Here is a 20,677-nt window from a genome sequence, read left to right as displayed (position 1 = left end):
AGCGGCAGGGGTTGTCTGGAAGCTGGCTGGTGACATCTTGAGCAATGGGCTTTTAACCCCCCTTTCAGCTTTGAGTTTGTGGCTGAAAGGTACGGACCGGCTGGTTAGGGGAAACTTTGTGGTGTGCGTTTCCCCTTCCCGGTCATTCTGCAGTCTATAAGAGTGTTTCAGCTCTCTGTGAACAATGTCAAGTTCGTTTTTTAGATCGTGTCTCTGCTGAGTAAACTCATGGCTTTTAGCTCGGGCCACTTGCAAGTGTTTTTCGCAGGCACTGGCTTTAATGCCACTTTCTTTGAGTTCAGTTGAGTTCTAGGAGGGCATCATTTTGTTGGAGTTTTGCCTCGAGTTCCACTCTGTCTTCTCTTTCCAACTGTTCTCAGTAGTCTGTGTCGAGGCGAAGATCTTGCAGGGCATATTGAAGTCTTTCTACTTCTTTCTGTAGCTCTGGATCTGTGTCGTCCTCTTTCTCGCGCTGGTTCTGGGTCTCGAGGAGGAGCTGATCAAGGCGACTCTGAGTTCGGGCCTGGTCCTTCCGGGCCTCCTCCGCTTGTAGCAGAAGCGCTGCTGCTTGTTGCTCCAGGTCGATGTTACTCCGTTCGCTGAGCCTTGCCTGGGGGACGAGGTTGTGTGCGATGCCTCCGACGATTCTGGCCCAGTCTTTGTAGTTGTAGCTCAGGGTTGGATCCAGGGCTATCAGCTTGTCCAGCTCGGCGTCCAGCTGCGTTTGGCTCAGATGCTGCAGGTCACTGGCGTCCTTGGGCAGGAAGGGGATCGTCATGGCTCTCGACCATGACTGTAGGACAGGAACATACTGGCTCACTGTGGGCGAGAGGAACACAACATACACAAACAAAGAGACCAATGCAAGTCCGTTCTAAGCTTAACAAGCTATACTCATACGGGCTATGCCGTTCATGAGAATTTTGGGGCTAACTGATGTAAACAGTTAGCGAAGCCAATTGATTTGGGTCGACGAAGGACCCGAACAAGAGATTTGACAGGCAGTAGCCTAGCGGGTCACGTGATGACACCGGCTGCGTAATTGTCACTCTATTCTATTATTTAGCTTCCTTGGTGGCTCTCACAGGTTACTGTCCCTAAGTGAAATGAAAGAAACAAATCACAACAGAACACGGAGATAGAAGAGATCAGAGTGAAAGGAAACAATGAAAATGAATAGGTCTGAAATGAACTGGAATAAATACTAACACTGGAAGTGTTAGGGAGAATAAGGAGGCCTAAGCCTACTACCGCTGAAAGGGTTTAAGATAGGGCCTACGGGTGAGAGGGGTTGTCGGGATAGCAACCTAAGAAGGTGTGGCTTGGAGAAGAGATGGGCCAAACACTTAAAATATCCGGGAGATATCTAGTATTTTGTGGCTCATAGTAGGTGGAATGGGTTTTATTAAATTTAGTTTACCTGCGGTGAATTGAGTCCACTCCGGTGAGAAGCAGTGGCATGGTCAACCTCCCTGGCGCTTCCCAAACACTGACCCGCGGTGTCCTCGGCCCTCCGTTACTCTGTGTCGCGTTGCGCCCTCCCAAACAGCCTTTGTGACTTTAAACACAACTCGGCAACGCCAAGATGTCAATCGCCAGACAACACTACAAAATTGGGCTGTTCCCCAGAACCCTCCCGGAGGAGTGGCCTCTTTTTAGGCCCCGGTTTAGGTACTGGTCCCAGAAATTGTCTTTTGTGTCGGCTGGACTGGTTGACTACCTTTGGAGTGCCAAATTGCTGATGTCAGCACTGCGGGCCGTAACGACGGACAGAGATAAAAGAAACCAAGATTCACACACAGCCAGTGTTGGTAACGCTGGTCGGACAACCTTGCTGGCCGGAACACCACCAGAGATGACTTCAAATCACCAAGGGAGTACTACAATAGATACAAAAAAGGATGAACAAGGGAAGATTAAAGTGAATTAAGGCTTGTTTGTTTAAACCAAATTGAGTAATTATTTATGTAGCAATAAGAGTCGAAGGTTTTACTAAATAATAATAAAAAGAGGGAATTATGATAATGTTGGTAATTATCAAAATAACCTAACCCAAAAGAGGAAAAATAATAAAAATCAAAATATGAAGAGACAGGATTGAAACACTGTAGAAGAAGCAGGCCGCAATAGTGGGTTTTCACCACAAGGGGGGCGTACTCCTTCTCCGTGCTTTGCCTGGGTAAACAGAACACTTGATGCAAATTCAAAATTCAAAACTTGTTTAAATTTAAAACTTAAAACAAGCAGGAAAGAATTAAAAGGGAAATCAGAATGATATCCTATAATAGCTAATAACACCGTAAAATATCATTAATAACTATAAAATAATCCAAAAGGGGAAGATGAGATAGATGCACAATTCAAAACAGAGTGAAAGGAGGAAAAACGTGATACCGACCGGGGAAAGGCCACAGGGTGGCGCTGTTTCCTCCACATGGATATCAGTGACTGACAGGCAAACACAATGTAAATTTAAACTGGTTTAAAACCAAATTAAAATAAGCGTGAAAGGAGATTGAGAAATCAGGATAAAATTTTATAATAATTAACGACAACAGTAAAGTATCGTCAATAACTATAAAATAGTCAAAAGAGAAAAGTAGACATAGGCAATTCAAACAGAATTGGACAGAGAGACAAGGAGAGTTGAGTGAGCCGACTTGGACTCTCTCTGGCTGTGCTGGGATTTAGTTTAAGTTTTAATTCAAATCTTGTCTTGAACCAAACTCAAAGTAAATGTACCAGTCAAAAGCAGAAAAATTTGTCTAACACAAAATAATATTCGCACGAGCAAAGGTCTAAATGCAAATAATTATTGAGAATTTAGACAGGGAAATGAATTCCCTTAATTCACAGGGAAATGAATTCAGCAGTAAAGAGAGCATTATCTGAAACGGCCACAAGATGGCGTAATTGCGCTCATGCAGGCTGAAGTCAGAAGGCGGGGCGTAATTCGAGACTCCTAAACACTTAAAGGACGCCCTCTGGTGTTTAGCAAGCAGAATTACAACCGACTTTAATGTGATTCAAACTAAGAGCTTTCAGCTCGCGTCGTGCGCTGATTTCCTGCAATAAATCACAAATAAACAAGCAGATCTCTGTGGATCTTTCGGTGCTGTACAGCACAAGAGCGTGAAACAGGATTTTTTCGCTGTGAAAACACGCAGATGTGAAACAACAGGAATTTCCGTCTGTTGTTACTCACATAAACATTTTTATGTATTAGATTTATATTTAAATGTATCAGATCTTTAATTGGGTAGCTAAACCAATTTTGACCAGGAGTTTACCGTTTTTGTTGAATATCACTGGGTTAACCACGAATTCAATAATGACATTATGTAAGGCCTTTTACCACTGAAGAGAGGAAACTCACTCTTGATCAGATTTACGTCTTGCTCTGATAAAGAGATTCTCGTCTTAATCAGGCGTTTAAATAATATTAACATGTACCAGCTGCAAAGAGTTTGCTTCGTCTTTACAGAGACAGGTATAAAAATATGAAATGCAGTTTAATGAAGGGCGCCCACGCCTTCATAGCGTCACAGCCCGCCAGAATGGGCGTGGCTTAGCGTATAAAAGTAGGTGCTGTAGGCTGACTTCTCTGGTTTTTCATCGACTGAAGCGAGGTCGCTCGTGGCGCGAGCACGGCCTGTTACGCAATACTCGTTCCCTCTCTAGAGAGAACCGAGGTTACGTTAGTAACCGAGTATCGTTCTCTTACGAGAGGTTCTCTCGTATTGCGTAAGTTTAGCCTACGCTACGGGAACACTTTGTCAACACCGTGCGCGCCAAGCATCCACCATGAGACCCCGAACTTTCAGTAAAAAATAAGGTGGCCAGCCACGCGGGCCATTACTTGTACATAAGCACACATAGGGAATACAGAGCAGCGCGCCGGTCTGTATAGGCACATGGCACATACCCTACTAGTGCAGCTCAACCAGGAGAGCTGAGTCACGTGAGAGTGATCTGAGCAGGAGGATCTGGGCAGAATACACCTCTCCTTTAAACTGACAAAAGTTTAGCCTGCAAGGCAGGAACTTCTAGGTTATAAAACCTGACAAAGGTAGATGGAAAGCTACAGCCCGCCGCTACACATATGTCATGGATAGAAATCCCACTGGACCACGCCCATGACGAGGCCATGCCTCTCGTGGAATGAGCCCTGATGCCCAGAGGGCATTGCAGACCTTCTGACGCGTAAGCAGCTGCTATAGCGTCCACTATCCATCTGGACAGGCTCTGTTTCGAGGAGGCGAGACCCTTGGTGCGCCCACCAAACGAAACAAAAAGCTGTTCTGAACGCCTGAAGGAGGCGGAGCGCGTAATGTAAAATCTCAGCGCCCTGACAGGGCAGAGGAGATTCACCTCACCTTCGCTGTCAGATGCTGGCAGAGCTGACAGCGAAATAACTTGCGCTCTGAATGGAGTGCCCATTACTTTAGGAACATAGCCATGTCTAGGTCTGAGGATGACTTTAGAGTCATTCGGCCCAAACTCAAGACACAACGTGCTGACAGACAGCGCATTCAGGTCCCCCACACGTTTTACTGACGACAGTGCAGTCAGAAAGACGGTTTTCAGTGATAGATATTTCAACCCCACGGAGTCTAGTGGTTCAAATGGAAAGGCTTTCAGGGCCTCGAGGAGCAATGAAAGATCCCACATAGGAACCGACGGGGGGCGCGGCGGGTTCATCCTTCTAGCTCCTCTAAGGAAGCGGATGACCAACTCATGTCTTCCCAGTGACTGGCCATGCGTCGATTCTGCGAACGCTGCCACGGCCGCCACGTATACTTTGAGTGTGGATGGGTACCTCCCCTTATCCAACAGCTCTTGTAGGAAGGTGAGCAGATGCGCCACCCCGCATGTCCGTGGGTCCAGACCTCTGTCGGAGCACCATCCGGAGAACACCGACCATTTAGACGCGTAGAGCCTTCTCGTGGAAGGAGCTCTAGACTGCGTGATCGTGTTCATCACTCCTTCTGGCAGGGCAACGAGTACCAGTTGATCAACCATGCGTGCAGAGACCAGCGCTCTGAATGGGGATGCCAGATCGCGCCGCGAGCCTGAGAGAGGAGATCCGCCCTCACCGGAATCGGTCACGGAGCTGTAAGTGACAGCCGTGCTAGTTCCGGGAACCAAATCTGATTCTCCCAATGCGGGGCTATGAGGAGCACCGAGTGACGCGTTTCCCTGATTCTCTTGATCACCTGTGGTAACAGAGAGACCGGAGGGAAAGCATATAGCGGGAGGCTGGGCCAAACCTGGGCCAGCGCGTCTTCGTCCTTCGAGAAGAACGTCGGGCATTGAACGTTGTCTTTTGACGCAAATAGGTCGACTTCCGCTCTGCCGCCACAGTTTCTGGACCGTTTGGGGGTGCAGGGACCATTCCCCTGGGTGAACATTGTCCCTGGACAGTTTATCTGGGCCGTCGTTCAAATGGCCCGGGACATTCGCCGCCCTCAGCGAACGCAGGTGCATCTGAGACCAAATAAGGAGGCGTTCCTTCAGATTGCAGAGATTTCTGGATCTGACACCGCCCTGACGGTTTACATAGGATACCACAGACATGTTGTCCGAGCGGACAAGAACATGTTGGTCCTGTATGAACGGGAGGAAGTGCTTCAGCGCGTTCTCGACCGCTATCATTTCCAGACAGTTTATGTGAAAACACTTCTCTTGGTCTGACCACTGGCCGAAGACCGGTCTGCCCTCGAACAGCGCGCCCCAACCCGAGTTGGACGCGTCTGTCGAAATGACTTTCTGATAAGAGATGGTTCCCATCATGACTCCCTGCTGGCAGAGGTGGAAAGAGTACTAAAATATTCTATTCAAGTAAAAGTACTACTACTTCAATGAAATTTTACTTAAGTACAAGTAAAATTACCGGTCTAAAAATCTACTCAAGAAAAAGTAAAAAGTAGCTCATTTAAAATTTACTCAAGTAAAAGTTACTGAATTACTTTTTTAACAGCGTGGTGGGGTGGGGGGCTCTCCCGCGTAGGGTTGTAATGGTATGAGATTTTCACAGTATGATAACGTCTCAGAAAATATCACGGTTTACAGTATTAATCAATTATTAAATAAATAAAAGGTATTATTAAATTATGGTTATTATTATTATCATCAGTTAAAATGACAATTAAATTAAAGAAAACAGGTTTTTTGGGGGTTGAACGAATGCTTTTATTATAACAAACTTGAAACCATGTGTTTGTTTTGTTTATTAAAATTTCAATAAAACGAATCAATTAAATTTAATAATTGATAATGAATTAGATTAACAACTTTTTTTTAACATTAATAATTTATTAAAATGTTTAAGAATAATGTAGTCCTATGAAATGTATTTTATTCAGAAAATGAATGTTTCTTTTTATGATTTAGTCCAAATATATTAGCAAAAACGGTGGTAATCAAATGAAAATTTATACTTGTGTCCTTTTATTTTTGGGGAAGAGCTGCAAAAACAGATTTACTAATTAAACAATGGACACAAAATATATTGTGTATATAATGTTTAAATAAATTGTATTATTATTGTTGTTGTTATTATTATTATTATTATTTTGATGTTCTATGCCTACAATATTAATACATGTCTGTCATAATTTCTCCTAATTAAACCAGACTTTTATTTTGACGGGTTTTAGTGAAGACCTGTTTCAAAGTGTAATTGACAATGTTTTTTCTCAAATAAAATGGTGAAAATGCTCAATAGGCGTTCTCTCAGAGCAGCTCTGGAAATGTTCATGTATTCATGTCCTCAAATTGTTTGTGAGACGCTGAAAACACCACGCGTACTTGAGTAGCCTATGTAGTAACTTAGACCAAGCAGAGCAGCTCATTCACACCGATTCACACAGAAACGCAGAACAAGCAGCTTATATATTTACTAGGGCTGTCAAAATAACGCGTTAATTTCGATTGATTAATCTGAGAAGAAATAACGCGTTAAAAAAAATAACGCAGATTAATCCATTCCGTTTTGACCTTTGCGGAGCCGTTCTAGCATTCGTGTAAAAAGAAGGAGGGAGACAAGAACGCGCTGCTTGGATCATTGTTTGGAACATTTACTTATAACAAACGGAGTTCGTCAAACTCTAAAGTACCACATCAATGCAAAGCATCCAGGTGTGTGTGCGTGAGTCGGTGAGTGTGTCTGAGAGAAAGCGCGCTTGTGTGTGTGTTGTAACTTTTCACGCGCTCTCTCGTCACATAACCATTTTTTCACGCACAGAAAAATCGCGCACCAAAGAGAGGACACGGAAACAGACAAGACAGAGCACGTTATGATATTAAAAAAATCTCAGCTCTCAGATTCTGTTAATTTTACGAAAATCAAACAATACCGTTTTGGCGCTTGTAAATGTGACATGACAGATCCCTATAGCGGCACGTGAACCGATCATCTCTAGCTAATAGTAAATAAACACGAATAACCAATGTTGAAAGATACAGTAGGGCAGCCTAAAACTTACCGAAATGTATATCTCTCGATCAATCAGTGTTTTTCAACCGCGAAAAGAGGTCAATAAAACAGCTGGAGAACAATTATGTCACATAACATTCAGCCCTAAGTTACCTCAGGAAAGCCATTTCATGACCATATAGCATGTTATAGTTGGCTATAGAAAAAGAGCTATAGAGAGTATGTTTCAAAATGTATGTAGCCTACTAGTATATTACGTATGTATTATATTTTTACTTATATCAAAGTTGTTATTTGTAATAAACACGCATTATATTTAATTTGAGCTATTTTTAACCTTAAATACTACCAGCTGATATGGCTCTCTGTATTTTTACAGCATTGGGTGAGATTTTTTTTTTCTTGAGAAAAATGAATGCCTATCTTGTGTACCTAATATTTATCCAAATGAGTCAATATTGCATTAAATCACAATAATTAAATTAAACTGAAATCGTGAAATTTGTGTCAAGCAATAATAATAAAAACGTAGCTTACCAGAAATTGTACCATGTAAACATTGTAAGATTGTGTATGCGATTAATTTAGATTAATTAATTACAGAGTATGTAATTAATTAGATTAAAAATTTTAATCGATTGACAGCCCTAATATTTACACAGCAGTATTTTTGCACTTAAATATTCAGACCATGTCGCGATTGGATTTATTGCACAGTTCTACTTTCCATGTATTCATCCATCAATCATTTTGCGTGTTTTAGCCTAGGCTATGTGACATCTGCGTTATGTAAATTCCATTTTCATGACTGGATTCCGGGATTCCCTATGCATCACGTAAATCATTCGCCTTAAGTTATAATCGGGACATACCTTTATCTGCAGGAGGGATGGTGTCCTATGTATCCTCCTTTTGCAGCCACTTTGTGTCCACATTTTTTGCAAATTGGATATCTCCTCGAGGACAATCACACTTTTTTCTACATCCAAAGTATTTCCATACTGGCCATAATTCACTTCATAAGAATTCGAGGGCGCTTTGCTTTCAGCTTCAGCTGAGTCTGCGTCACCTTTTTGCGCGTTTGTTCTCCCGCCCTTCAATCAATGCAGTAGTTTCCTGCGTGTGATTTTTTTCTCCCTTGTATTATTTTTTACTCAGTAATGGATATGATTTCAAATGTAGCGAAGTACAATACTTCAAACAAAACGTACTTAAGTAAAAGTAAAATTACAGATTTTAAAAACTACTTAAAAAAAGTAGAAGTACACAAAAAAACGACTCAATTATGTAACGCGAGTAAATGTAATTCGTTACTTTCCACCTCTGCCTGCTGGTACCAGTCGGCTACTAACATTGTCTGCAGAGCCGCTAAGCAGGTCAGAGTCACTCTGATTTTCTGGCCGCCAGAAACCCAGGTTCGGCGGGACGCGCAAGCATTCAACCAGCGTTGGAGCGGGCGCAAGCGCAGTAGGCCCAGCTGAAGCACCGCTGCAGCTGATGCCATACAGCCCAACATCTTTTGAAATGTTTTCAAAGGGAGAAAGCTGCCCTTCTGGAAAGATGCGGCTAGGTGGTGAACACGGTGCGCCCGCTGTGTCGATAAACGAGCCGTCATGGTCACCGAGTCCAGTTCTATTCCTAAAAAGGAAATTGACTGGCTGGGCAGTAATGAGCTCTTGGTCCAGTTGACCGTGAGATCCAAGCTTTCCAGGTGACTGAGAAGCACTGTTCTGTGAGATAACAGTTCTGTCTCTGACTGTGCCAATATCAGCCAATCGTCCAGATAGTTCATTATTCGCAGCCCCTGACTTCTCAGGGGGGCGAGCGCCGCGTCCATGCACTTTGTAAATGTACGGGGTGCTAGGGACAGGCCGAACGGCAGGACGGTGTATTGATATACCTGACCGTCGAAGGCGAATCTCAAAAATTGCCTGTGACGGGGTATTATCTGAATCTGAAAATAGGCATTCTTCAGATCTAGAGAAATAAACCAGTCCCTCGGGCGAACGTGCGCGAGGATTTTCCTGGACGTAAGCATTTTGAACGGTCTTTTCGCAAGCACTTTGTTCAAATGTCTCAGATCTAGGATAGGTCTGAAGGCTCCGTCCTTCTTGGGTACGAGAAAATATCGGCTGTAAAAACCTGACTCGCTCAGGGAAGGAAGTACCTTTTCTATAGCCCCTTTGCACAGCAGCTTTGCTATTTCTGCATGAAGTAGGTGAGCTACTTCCACATTCACTATCGTTGTGGTCCGGGCTTGAAAGCGCGGGGGACGGCGAATTAATTGAGTGTATAGCCCTGCTTTATTGTGCTCAGCACCCATTCTGAAATCCCTGGGATAGTTTCCCACGCAGCTATGTGAGCCGCTAGGGGGCGAATGGCCTCCGGGTTCAGATCACCGCAATTTGCGGGCTTGTGAAACTGAACCGGAGCCGAAAGCGTGGCGCGCGCGCTCTCGCTTCTGGGCAATGGCTGCTCGCTTAAAGCCGAAACCGGCTGATTTATGTGAGATGTTCCAATCATTAACTTTTTGGCTCACCTGCCACGGGGACTGGTAGATGAAAAAATCCACCAGCCAAGCATATTTTTTACCGGCCAAAATAATAAACAGCCTTTTTGTGTCACATATACATTCATTTCAGTACATTTAATTGAGATAAGTATTATGTTGAATGAATAAGAGTACATAGAAGTCAAATCAGAGCAACAAATATAAGACATGGAAGATGTGAGCATGGAACTAGTGCTCATAACAGTACATTTGAAGGTTTTGTAAAACTATCAGATACTTTACCGAAAGTAAACATAAAATTATGTTTTAAAATTATATACACACACACACACACACACACACACACATTTAGCTTTTTTGTTTGTTTGCTGCATGGTAAAAAAACAAACAGTATATATACCCTGTATTTGTTAAATCATGGGGTGCGTCGACACGCGCAACCACACGCGCCTAAAGACATATTTCGCTGAGCAAACACAATGAAGCAAGGCAAGCGAAAAGAAGTAGCTACTGTGTGGGACCATTTTGACAGAAAGGGCGACGAAGTTACTTGCAAAATATGCTACGTGGTATTAAAATAGCAGTAGGCCTAGTGCAAGTACAATGCAATATCACTGGCGAAGCAAACATCCACAAGCAAATGAAAGGCGCTTTCCGAAATTGGCCACTCTAGCGAGACGTCATCTCTGTATTCCCGGGACATCTGTGCCATCGGAGATCCAGACTCACCCCACATCATGTAGACATATTACTTTTTTAAGTAAAAACTAGACAAGCTGTGGATTGAGGTAGGCCTGCTATTTATATTTGACGAAAAAACGTAGTCTGATGAAAAAAAGCGTTTTTTTCAAAGCTTCAAACTGATTCAGTGTTTTCTTTTTGTCATCTTAATTTGTTAATTCTTTAAGTTAAAATAATATATTTAGTGTTGGTCTATTTTGGGTGTGGAGAAGGTTCACACACGCTTCTTGAGGCACACACACACACACAAGGTCTCTCGCTCTCTGCACTGCGCGCGCTACACGTTTTGGAGCACAGTATGAGCGCGCTCTTTCTTTCTCGCTCGCTCTAGATTCCTGGAGATTTGAACTAATTTGCGGGCATCAGGCAGCCGCTATCAATATGCGGGAGACTCCCGAAACTTCCGCAAGACTTTGGATGTCTGGAACATCCACCCGCCAGTGTGGCGGATAGCTTTTTGAGATTTACTCGCCAAACGGAAAATCTACCCGCATTTGGCGCTTGGCGGGTGCTAATTTCGGACCCTGGATGGGGAACATTCTTTTTTCACTTTTTGACGCGCGAGCAGCTCTCCGGGCGGAAAAGCTTCCTGTACGCGTGAGCCATCCATTATGACCCCAATCATAATGAATGGGGAGCGTCTTATTAATGCCCTGCGTTTTGTGATAACACTTAAACGCGCGGGCGGAGCCCGGGGGGAGGTTTGTGTTAGCAAGCGTCAACGCTCTCTCTTACATTCATAACCTGCTTTTTTGATCGTGTAACAGAGCGGGCAGATTGTGGGCACAGACCTGTTCTTTTCTTTGTTTCTCTCGAGAGCGGCCTGTAGCCGAGCTCGAGCGTCACGGCAGGAAGAGGTTCATGGCCTGCGTGGTCTTCTGTACCTCAGAAAAACGGTCAACGATCCCGTTCACCGCTGGGCCGAAGAGACTAGTGGGGGAGAGCGGCGCGTTCAGGAAGGTGACTCGATCAGTTTCCCTCATATCCGCGAGCGTCAACCAGAGGTGCCTCTCTGTTACAGTCAACGCGGCCAGGGCTCGTCCAATGGCTTGAGCTGGGGTTTTAGCGGCGCGGAGAGAGAGATCCGTCGCACTTCTCAGGTCTGTAACTGGATCCCGGCCCTTCTCATCCCATTCACGGGGGAGGTCGGCTTGCAGGATCTGTAGCACAGCCATGGAGTGGAGACCAGACGCGGCCTGGCCGGAGGCGGCATATGCGCGGCCGACCAAGGCGGAAGTGGCTCTGCAGGCTTTTGATGGGAGGGCTGACCGTGACCGCCATCTCGCGTAGGGCGGGCAAAGGTGCGCTGCGACCGCCTCTTCCACAGGGGGAATAGCTGTGTACCCTTTTTCGGCGGCGCCGTCCACTTGGGAGTGCGACGCGGAGGCCTGGGACTGAAGTCTCGAGGAGAATGGTGCGTTCCATGACTTCGTCAGCTCCGAGTGAAGTTCCGGCAGGAATGGAGCGGGCCTGCTTGCTGAAGCTGCACGGCGGCGACTTTGAAGGAAACAGCCGTCGAGCCTGTTCGGCGCGGGTTCCTTCCGCAGCGACCACTCGAGCCCGAGACGGTCACCAGCTTGCGTCAGCAGGCGCATCAGTTCCGCATCAGCTCCAGCGCGGGTACGGATGGATTCCTGGATCGACGAGGAGGCAGAGTGAAGCGACCATTCCTCGCTGTCTGATGCCAGGATGGAGCAGCAGTCTCTCGTGGCGTGTCCCTCGGCCTCATCCTCAGATGTGACGGTAGTGAGGCTCGTGAGCGGCAGCTGCGCGTCGGTGAGGGGGGCGGGGAAGGATAAAGCGAGGCTCGAGGGAGGTTCTCCGGCGAGCGCGTTGCTGTGGCCACAGGTTCCGGCTGTCTCAGGGAACGGCGCTTCTTCCTGCGCGGTCCCACAGAGGGCGAAGTGACTGCTGCGGTATTGAAGGCTTCGAGTCGAGCCCGCAGGGTCGACTGCGGAAGCGCTTCACAGAGCTCGCAGCCCCCGGACGCGAGGGCGAGCTCTGCATGTTCCAGGCCCAGGCAGAGAGCGCAGATTAAGTTGCGGTCTCCGGCGCTGAACGGGGCTCTACATGAGCCGCAGGAAGCGCGAGGCATCTTTAAAAAGACACTCGCTGATCTTTTAGAATAGGTAGCAAGGTAAAGGATACGTCGCCGGATAGCGTAGCTCGCACGGATGACTGAAGGTGGCGAAGACGGCCGGCTTCCTCAGCGCTGTCCTAAGCTGGCTGTTCGCTGTTCGACGGCGGCGGTGGCTTCTCTCAGAATCAGCGATGCGAAGAGATCGCTGAAGAGACGAAAAATCTGAGAAGTCAGCCTACAGCCCCTACTGTACGCCAAGCCACGCCCATTCCGGCGGGCTGTGACGCTATGAAGGCGCGGGCGCCGGGCTCACTGGTAGGCTGCAGCAGTTGCCCGCAGGGCAGCCAATGAGCACGTGAGATGGCCTGCTCTAGGTCTGCTAGCTGCTGCACTGCGTTGACAATGAATACAAAATTAAGGATAATTTTTTGGCTTCAATATCTCGAGAAGATGAATCTTTCCCGTAGCGTAAGCTAAACTTACGCAATACGAGAGAACCTCTCGTAAGAGAACCATTATTCTAAATTGTAATAGTATAACATTAGTACTGTTTTTTTAATCAAATAAATATAGCCTTGTTGAGTATAAGACACATTTTAAAAATGAAATTGTAGAAGCAAAACAAATACATGCACAAACAGATGACTGAATAATAATTCTTCTTGAACCAAGCTAAAGCACATTTATACTTTGTTTAAGTTGGATGTTGTTCCAGTGATGCCAACAGGGATGACTTCATTGCCATATTCTCATAGAGAAGCCAACATGTTTTAGTGGCAGACACAGCCATGATTTGGGCGCTCAGCATGTCCACAGATGGCTGGGAAGAGAACGGATAGGCTGACCATGTGTATGGCCTATGGAGTTGGCACAGAGCAGGACTTACGTATTGCCATTGATGTGCATGTAAGACTACATACGGGCAACTAGTGGTCTTCACAGACTCTTTGTCATGTTGTTTACATTCAATACTCCTTACCCCCAAGAGACATTCAAGACCGAGGCTGTCACACTCACAGCATCTTCCTCATTAGTGTTCAGGCTGTATAACGATGTGCCTTGATGAGCACTGACTTTTGCCTTTGGTGGTCCTGTTGTTGAGATTCACTTTGCCTGTATACAAAAGAGGGACAGAAATGAATGGCAGGTGGACATGTTTATTCCCAGCATGCCTGTTGATGGCACACGGCTGAAACCATCTCCCTACTGCTGCCCAAGCTGCTCGAGTTTCTCAAACATGGTCAAAGAGTGTCAGAGGAAAGTTTTCCTATACCCTTTGCAAGACACTGTGGTCATATTTATTCAAATAATAGAGTGTAATAACAGGGTTCTTGAGGTAAACATTTGTATCCCGCAACGGAATTTAAAAAATAACAAAAAGATAATTAATACTTTTTAATCTCACAATTATGACTTATTCTCATATCTGCAAGTTCATTTGAGACTTTTTTTTTTCTCAGAATTTATGTCTTGCAATTGAGACTTATTCCTCGCAATTGCGAATTTATATCTCGCAATGTAGGCCTATAAAAAAACTTTTTCTAAGAATTGGAAGATATAAACTCACAATTGTGAGTTCTAAACTCTGAAAAGTGAGATCTAAACTTGCAATTATGACAAACAAATTGTGAGATAAAAAGTCACAATTACCTTTTTTATTTATTAACAGGAATATGTTGATCCAGGAACATCTCTTACTTGGCAAAATCACGGTGACCGTGCTGGATATTATAATGCATTGCTTAGATGTGGGCTCATCGTTGACTTTTATAAAAACTGAAAGCTCTTGGTTGTCGTGTGGTTTGTTAAGGGTCAGTTAGGGCAAATGATAATGTAGTACATGGCACTTAATTATGCAAGTTGGCTTGGTCTAACTGTCACTGGATTTATAGTTCACGCAAACAGATGGTCTGCACTTACACTGCTGCTCTAGTCAGTCCTGCTGTTCAGACAATAATTAATTATAGTAAGCTGAGACAAGACCACCCTAGCGTGCAGATGGGTAATATTTGGATAGACCAGTTAAGTCTGTTGGAGTTGTGTAAGATAATAGCTACAGAGAAGAGTTTTGTTATAGGAACATGTGATATTTGAAATATCATGTGATATTTGAGACACTTATAGGAGGATATACAGAATTGTTAAAAAGTTTGGGGTCTCGAAGATGTTTTCATGTTTTTGACAGAAGTCTCTTATCCTCACTTAGCTTGCATTATTTGATAAAAAATACAGTAAATATTGTGGAAATAGTATTGTAATTTAAATTAATTGTTTTCTATCTGAATATATTTTAAAACTATATGTATTCCTATAATGGATATCAGCAGCCATGTCTCATAAATTATACTAGCAGTCTGATTTGCTGCTCAAGAAACATTTATTATTATAATCAATGGCAAAAACTGTTGTGCTGCTTAATATTTTTTGTGGAAACCTGGATACTTTTATTTTCAGGATTGATTTTAAATATTTTAAATATAAATATCACATTATAAATGTCTCTTTTGATCAAATTAATGTATCCTTACTGAATAACTGTAAAAAAGTTGGAGATCTCATGTGTTCTGGCTGAATCTTTGGCTCTAAGGTATAAGGTTTACTGTCTCTATGATGTCAGTAACCAGTAACAATATTCTCCCATAATGCTACTTTGAAAGACATGTGTTATATTGCCTCAAGTTCAGTTTTCCCCTAAAAGGAAAACCGAGATCTAACAATATCATTAAATTGAAAATGTACAATTTACAAGTCGTCTCTTTTAAAGCATGGATTTGAAAAAATAGTAAAACTTTATTTTGACAGTCCAATTTAGACATTCTACTAACTACACTCCTGGGCAAAAGAAAGGGTCAAGCCCAAAATGGCTAAACACTAAAAAGGAACACTTGGTCAGGAAATTAGCCAAATTTAAGCAAATGTACAGTGGCCGAGAGAGCTCAAAGTGCTGCAACTGAGGAAAACACATGCAAATAGAAAAACACCCGCAAATTCATAAAACATCTTCATCAGTTTCATAACACATGTGTGCTCCAAATACTCACAGCACAACCACATACAGAAATGCGCTGCAAATGTTCACAACACCACCTAAAACGCGCTGCAAGTAGCACAGACCACAACATAAATGTTTCCAGGGGACCGCAATGATTGACGAACCCGGATGGGACATGCTTACAGCTCAAAGTCTACTTTTTTATTGTATTTGGTGTTGCGTCATGACGTAATGTGTGACGGCATACAAGCGGAAGCTATAAAGGATGCCGGCACACATGAAATGTCAGCTTTTTGTTCTTCAGCAAAGCGCTCTCTGTTTGATGTCTGTCTTATTTGGTGTTGTATGTCACAAAGCATTACAACTATATATATATATTATGGCGAGCCCAGGTTTCACTCGGTGTGTGCATCCCTGCCCTCGTTATATCACGGGTGGGGACACACATCGTTTGTGTAGGCCTACACATTGTTTGGGAGTGCAGCACGCGCTGGCAGCTCTTGAGGGGGCTGCTTGCGAGGATTGTGAAACACTTCCAATCCGTGTGCTGCGCTCCCGTCTGGCCATTAAAAAAAAAAAAAAAAAAAAAGGAGGAGGATGGTCAGGCTCGCGAGCCCCGTGGTGCGGGACCCGCGTCTGCTGAGGCGGCGCGGCAACGCTCTTCATGGGGCTCGCAAATGGGTCTGTTGCAATATAGAATCTATAGTGGCTCGAATCTCGCGTTTGCCGAGGCAGCGCGTTGATTACGGGTCTACTCTGCAATAAGATTCTGTGACTTGGATCTCGAGTTTGTCGAGGCAGCGCGTAGATCAAAGGTCTACATTGCAATACAGGATCTAGTTGCTCGGATCTCGCGTTTGCCGAGGCAACGCGTAGATTACGTATCTACTTTGCAATAAAGATTCCGTGTGTGTGCGAAGCATGAACAGTCACTCCCGAGGGTGCTGGCTGTGTTCATTGAGAAATATCTCGACGCATATATCCGTGCGCTGTCGGATGTTTCAGCCTCGCACCTGTTGACTTTCTTCTTGGAGTGGAAGCCAAATATATTGTGAACGACTCGAATCTCGCGTTGCCGAGGCAGCGTGTGGATTACGAGATAGCCTAACACAAAACAGTATTGTCTGGTAATTATGGCTGCATTTAATTTTAAGAAATTAAAATGATGAAATATTTCTGACTTTTGAATATCGGAAGTTAGATACTTTAATTCAGCCTACCATTCAGACCGTGTTTCACTTATACAGTGTTTATGGCTACATTTATTTCTGAGGAATTAAAATGATAAGAAGCGAACGCAGGCTTGCGGCCATGCAGTGTTCCTTCTGCACATCAAAAATCGTTTTTCGATTCTTCCCTGCCGGTCCTCCGCTTCAGGGTATCGAAAACGAGACAAAAATAACAGGGCTATCCCCCCGTGGAGGGACGAGCGAGAATTGCTCTTCTGCGGAGCCCTCAGAAAATCGATGTTTGTATCCAGCGTCAAGTGCGCTTCGGGACACATCGGTTTTCAGCAAACTTGCGGCCAGGCAGTGCTCATGTTCGCCCATCGGAAACGGTTTTCGATTATTCCCTGCCGGTCCTCCGCTTCAGGGTGTCGAGAACGAAACCGAAAGAGCCTCCCCTCAGGGGAGCCCTCAGGAAGTCGATGTCTGTATCCCGCTGTTAAGTGCGCTTCGGGACACATCGGTTTCCAGCGAACGCATGCTGCTCTGTCTGCCCCAGAGGCTTGCGGCCAGGCAGCAATCGCGTCCGCCCATCGAGAATCGTTTTCGGTCAAACCCTGCCGGAGATCCGCTTCAGGGGGTCGAGAACGAATCCCGATTGGTACCCGAAGCCAGGCTCGAGAGCCTGGTTCCTTTGGTAAAATATTTCGATGCATGGAAAAATCTCACGAATATTTCGCCTTGGGTCCTGCGCACCATTCAAAAGGGGTACAGGCTGCAGTTCGGTTTATGCCCACCAAGGTTCAACGGGGTGGTCTGGACTGCAGTCGACCCAGTGCAGGGTCGGGTATCGGAACAGGAAGTAAACTCCCTGCTGGTAAAGGAGGCTATAGAACATATTCCTCCACCGGACAGGGAGTCCAGGTTTTACAGCCGCTACTTTATAGTTCCCAAAAAGGATGGGCGGGTTGCGTCCAATAATAAATCTCAGACACTTGAATCGTTCTCTGAGGATATTCAGGTTCAAGATGCTCACTATTCCCATCATCGTGAGTCAAATTCAATCCGAGGAATTGAATTCAAAGAGTATTGGGGCTCATGGCAGCAGCGTCCAACATTATTCCATTTGGCCTGCTGCACATGAGGGCCCTCCAGTGGTGGTTGAAAACCAAGGGGTTCTCCCCGAGGGGGGATCCGTTCCGTATTATCAGGGTTACGCGCAGATGCCTTCGTTCCCTATCTATGTGGAAAAAAGCTTGGTTTCTGTCCCAAGGTCCAGTGTTGGGAGCGTCATGTCGCCGGAAAACCGTTTCGACAGACGCCTCCCTCACGGGCTTGGGCGCGGTCATGGACGGCCGCTTTACGACAGCTATGGCAGGACCATCATTCCTCCTGGCACATAAACTGCCTGGAGCTGTTGGCGGTGCTCCGAGCTCTGAGGAGCTTCCTGCTGGACCACAAAGGTCATCATGTCCTTGTGAGGTCAGACAATATGTCGGTTGTGGCCTATATAAACCATCAGGGGGGTCTGAGGTCTCGCCCTCTATGCAGACTGGCGCATCAGATCCTCCTGTGGTCCCAGGGGAAGCTGTTATCTCTAAGAGCAACATACATCCCAGGGAGTCAAAATCAGGGAGCAGACATCCTGTCGAGACAGGGGCTGAGGCCAGGGGAATGGAGACTCCACCCCAAGGTGGTGGAGTCAATATCTCAGAGGTTCGGCCCAGTGGAAGTGGACCCATTCGAGTCTCGAGAGACGACCCACTGTCCACTGTGATTTTCCCTCACTCATCTAGCCCCGCTGGGGTTGGATGCCATGGTGCAGACGTGGCCGAGGCTGCGTCTGTATGCATTTCCCCCGAACGCTCTGCTCCCGGGAGTTCTAGAGAGGGTCCGTTGCGACGGGATCAGTCTACTGCTGGTAGCCCCGGCTCGAGGTACAGTTACCGGCCCGAGTATGGTTCTCAGACATTGTACCGCTCCTAGACGGCCCTCCGTGGGAGATTCCCCTCAGGAGGGACCTGCTGTCACAGGCAGAGGGCTCAATGTTTCACCCTCGGCCCGAGTTATGGAAACTATAGGTCTGGCCCCTGAGGGGGCACAGTACCTAGAGGCCGGCCTATCAGCTGGAGTAGTGGAGACCATACTCAGCTCCAGAGCTCCCTCCACGAGGAAATTGTACGGCTTAAAGTGGAATGTCTTTACCAACTGGTGTAGGTGAGGTGGATCCAGTTAACTGCCCAGTGCCTTCAGTTCTGGAGTTCCACCAAGATCGTTTTTCAGCTGGTCTTACCCCGTCCACACTCAAGGTGTACGTGGCTGCCATTGCGGCTTTCCACGCTCCACTGGGTGATGGACCTCTTGGGAGACAGCAGTTGGTCGTACGTTTCCTCCGTGGGGCCTGGAGGATGAGACCTGCGGGTCGTTCCAGGGTTCCCACATGGGACCTGGCAGTGGTTCTCGAAGGGCTGGCCGAGGCCCCCTTCGAACCATTGGAGTCGGCTGAGGCCAAGAACCTTTCCCTGAAGGTGGTTTTTCTGTTGACCATTACTTCTCTGAGGAGGGTAGGAGATCTCCAGGCGCTCTCTATATCTAACGGGTGCCTGGAGTTTGCTCCAGGCGACATTAAAGCCATCCTACATCCCAGGCTGGGCTATTTGTCTACGGTGCCATCAAATTCGGCACGGCTTACGGTTCTGCAGGCCTTTCATCCTCCACCTCACGTGACGGCGCATGAGGAGAGACTTCATCTGCTCTGTCCTGTCAGAGCTCTAAAAGTCTATAATCAGAGGTCCTCTTCATGGCGGAAGTCGGACCAGTTGCTGGTGTGTTTCGGGTCACCCAAGAAGGGTCTTCCCGCCTCCAAACAGACCCTCAGCAACTGGTTTGTCAATGCTATTTCTTTAGCCTACCAGGTGCGCAGTTTGCCTTCACCTTTGGCCGTGAGGGCTTATTCAACCAGAGGCATGGCGTACTCTAGAGCCCTTCTCGCGGGGGCCCCAATCCAGGAAGTCTGCGATGCAGCTGGATGGGCCACCCCTCATACCTTTATTAGGTTCTATAGCCTGGACATTCCGTCAACACCTGGCACTTTCGTGCTCTCGTCCTATGTGTGCCTGTGAGCAGCTTCACACTAGGACAGGCAGGGCGCTTTGTGGCATAGTGGGTACTCGTTCCCCCAAAGTGTCAATCGACGCAGTCCGAGTTCCCTCGAAAGGTAACGTCCTCGGGTTACGACTGTAACCCTTGTTCCCTGAGAAAGGGAACAAGGACTGCGTCCCTTCGCCACGCCTTCCCCTGCCTGGGAGTGCTTGCTTCATCACAGAAGCTGACATCTCATGTGTGCCGCGTCCTTTATAGCTTCCGCTTGTATGCCGTCACACATTACGTCATGACGCAACACCAATCAGAGATAGGCTTAGTTTCATTCATACTTCAGAGGCGCTACGCTGAGGGGCGTTCCCCCCAAAGTGTCAATCGACGCAGTCCTCGTTCCCTTTCTCAGGGAACAAGGGTTACAGTCGTAGCCTGAGGACTTTTCTTCGGTTGCAGCGGGTTGAGCTCTCTCGGCCACCGTACAAATGCACCGCTTAAAAATACATTGCTGTCGCATAAAAACATCAAAGACAGAATGAGGTTTTTGGCAGAATATATGAACCGCACTGAAACACGAGTTGCATGGTGATGTTTCAGTGCATGTCTTCAAAAACCTGCTGAGAAATATATTAATATATGCATCTCTAACACA

At 46.1% G+C, this 20,677-nt stretch overlaps 1 protein-coding gene across 1 annotated transcript; it reads right to left on the bottom strand.

Annotated features, from left to right (window-relative positions):
• Positions 1 to 376: 376 nt before the first annotated feature.
• Positions 377 to 9,887, bottom strand: LOC143713995 (uncharacterized). The gene is made up of 3 exons (XM_077204911.1): positions 8,097 to 9,887; positions 4,125 to 6,901; positions 377 to 819 (listed from the first exon to the last, which is right to left on the bottom strand). Exons 2-3 carry the CDS (start codon positions 5,791 to 5,793, stop codon positions 377 to 379), a joined length of 2,112 nt encoding a protein of 703 aa, XP_077061026.1. The 5' UTR covers positions 5,794 to 6,901; positions 8,097 to 9,887.
• Positions 9,888 to 20,677: the final 10,790 nt, after the last annotated feature.

The sequence above is a fragment of the Siphateles boraxobius genome, unplaced genomic scaffold (genome assembly GCF_051911475.1).
Source record: "Siphateles boraxobius isolate OS27281-9 unplaced genomic scaffold, OSU_SipBor_1 53, whole genome shotgun sequence".
In the NCBI taxonomy this organism is placed as follows: domain Eukaryota; kingdom Metazoa; phylum Chordata; class Actinopteri; order Cypriniformes; family Leuciscidae; genus Siphateles; species Siphateles boraxobius.
This window is presented reverse-complemented; position numbering and strand designations above follow the sequence as displayed.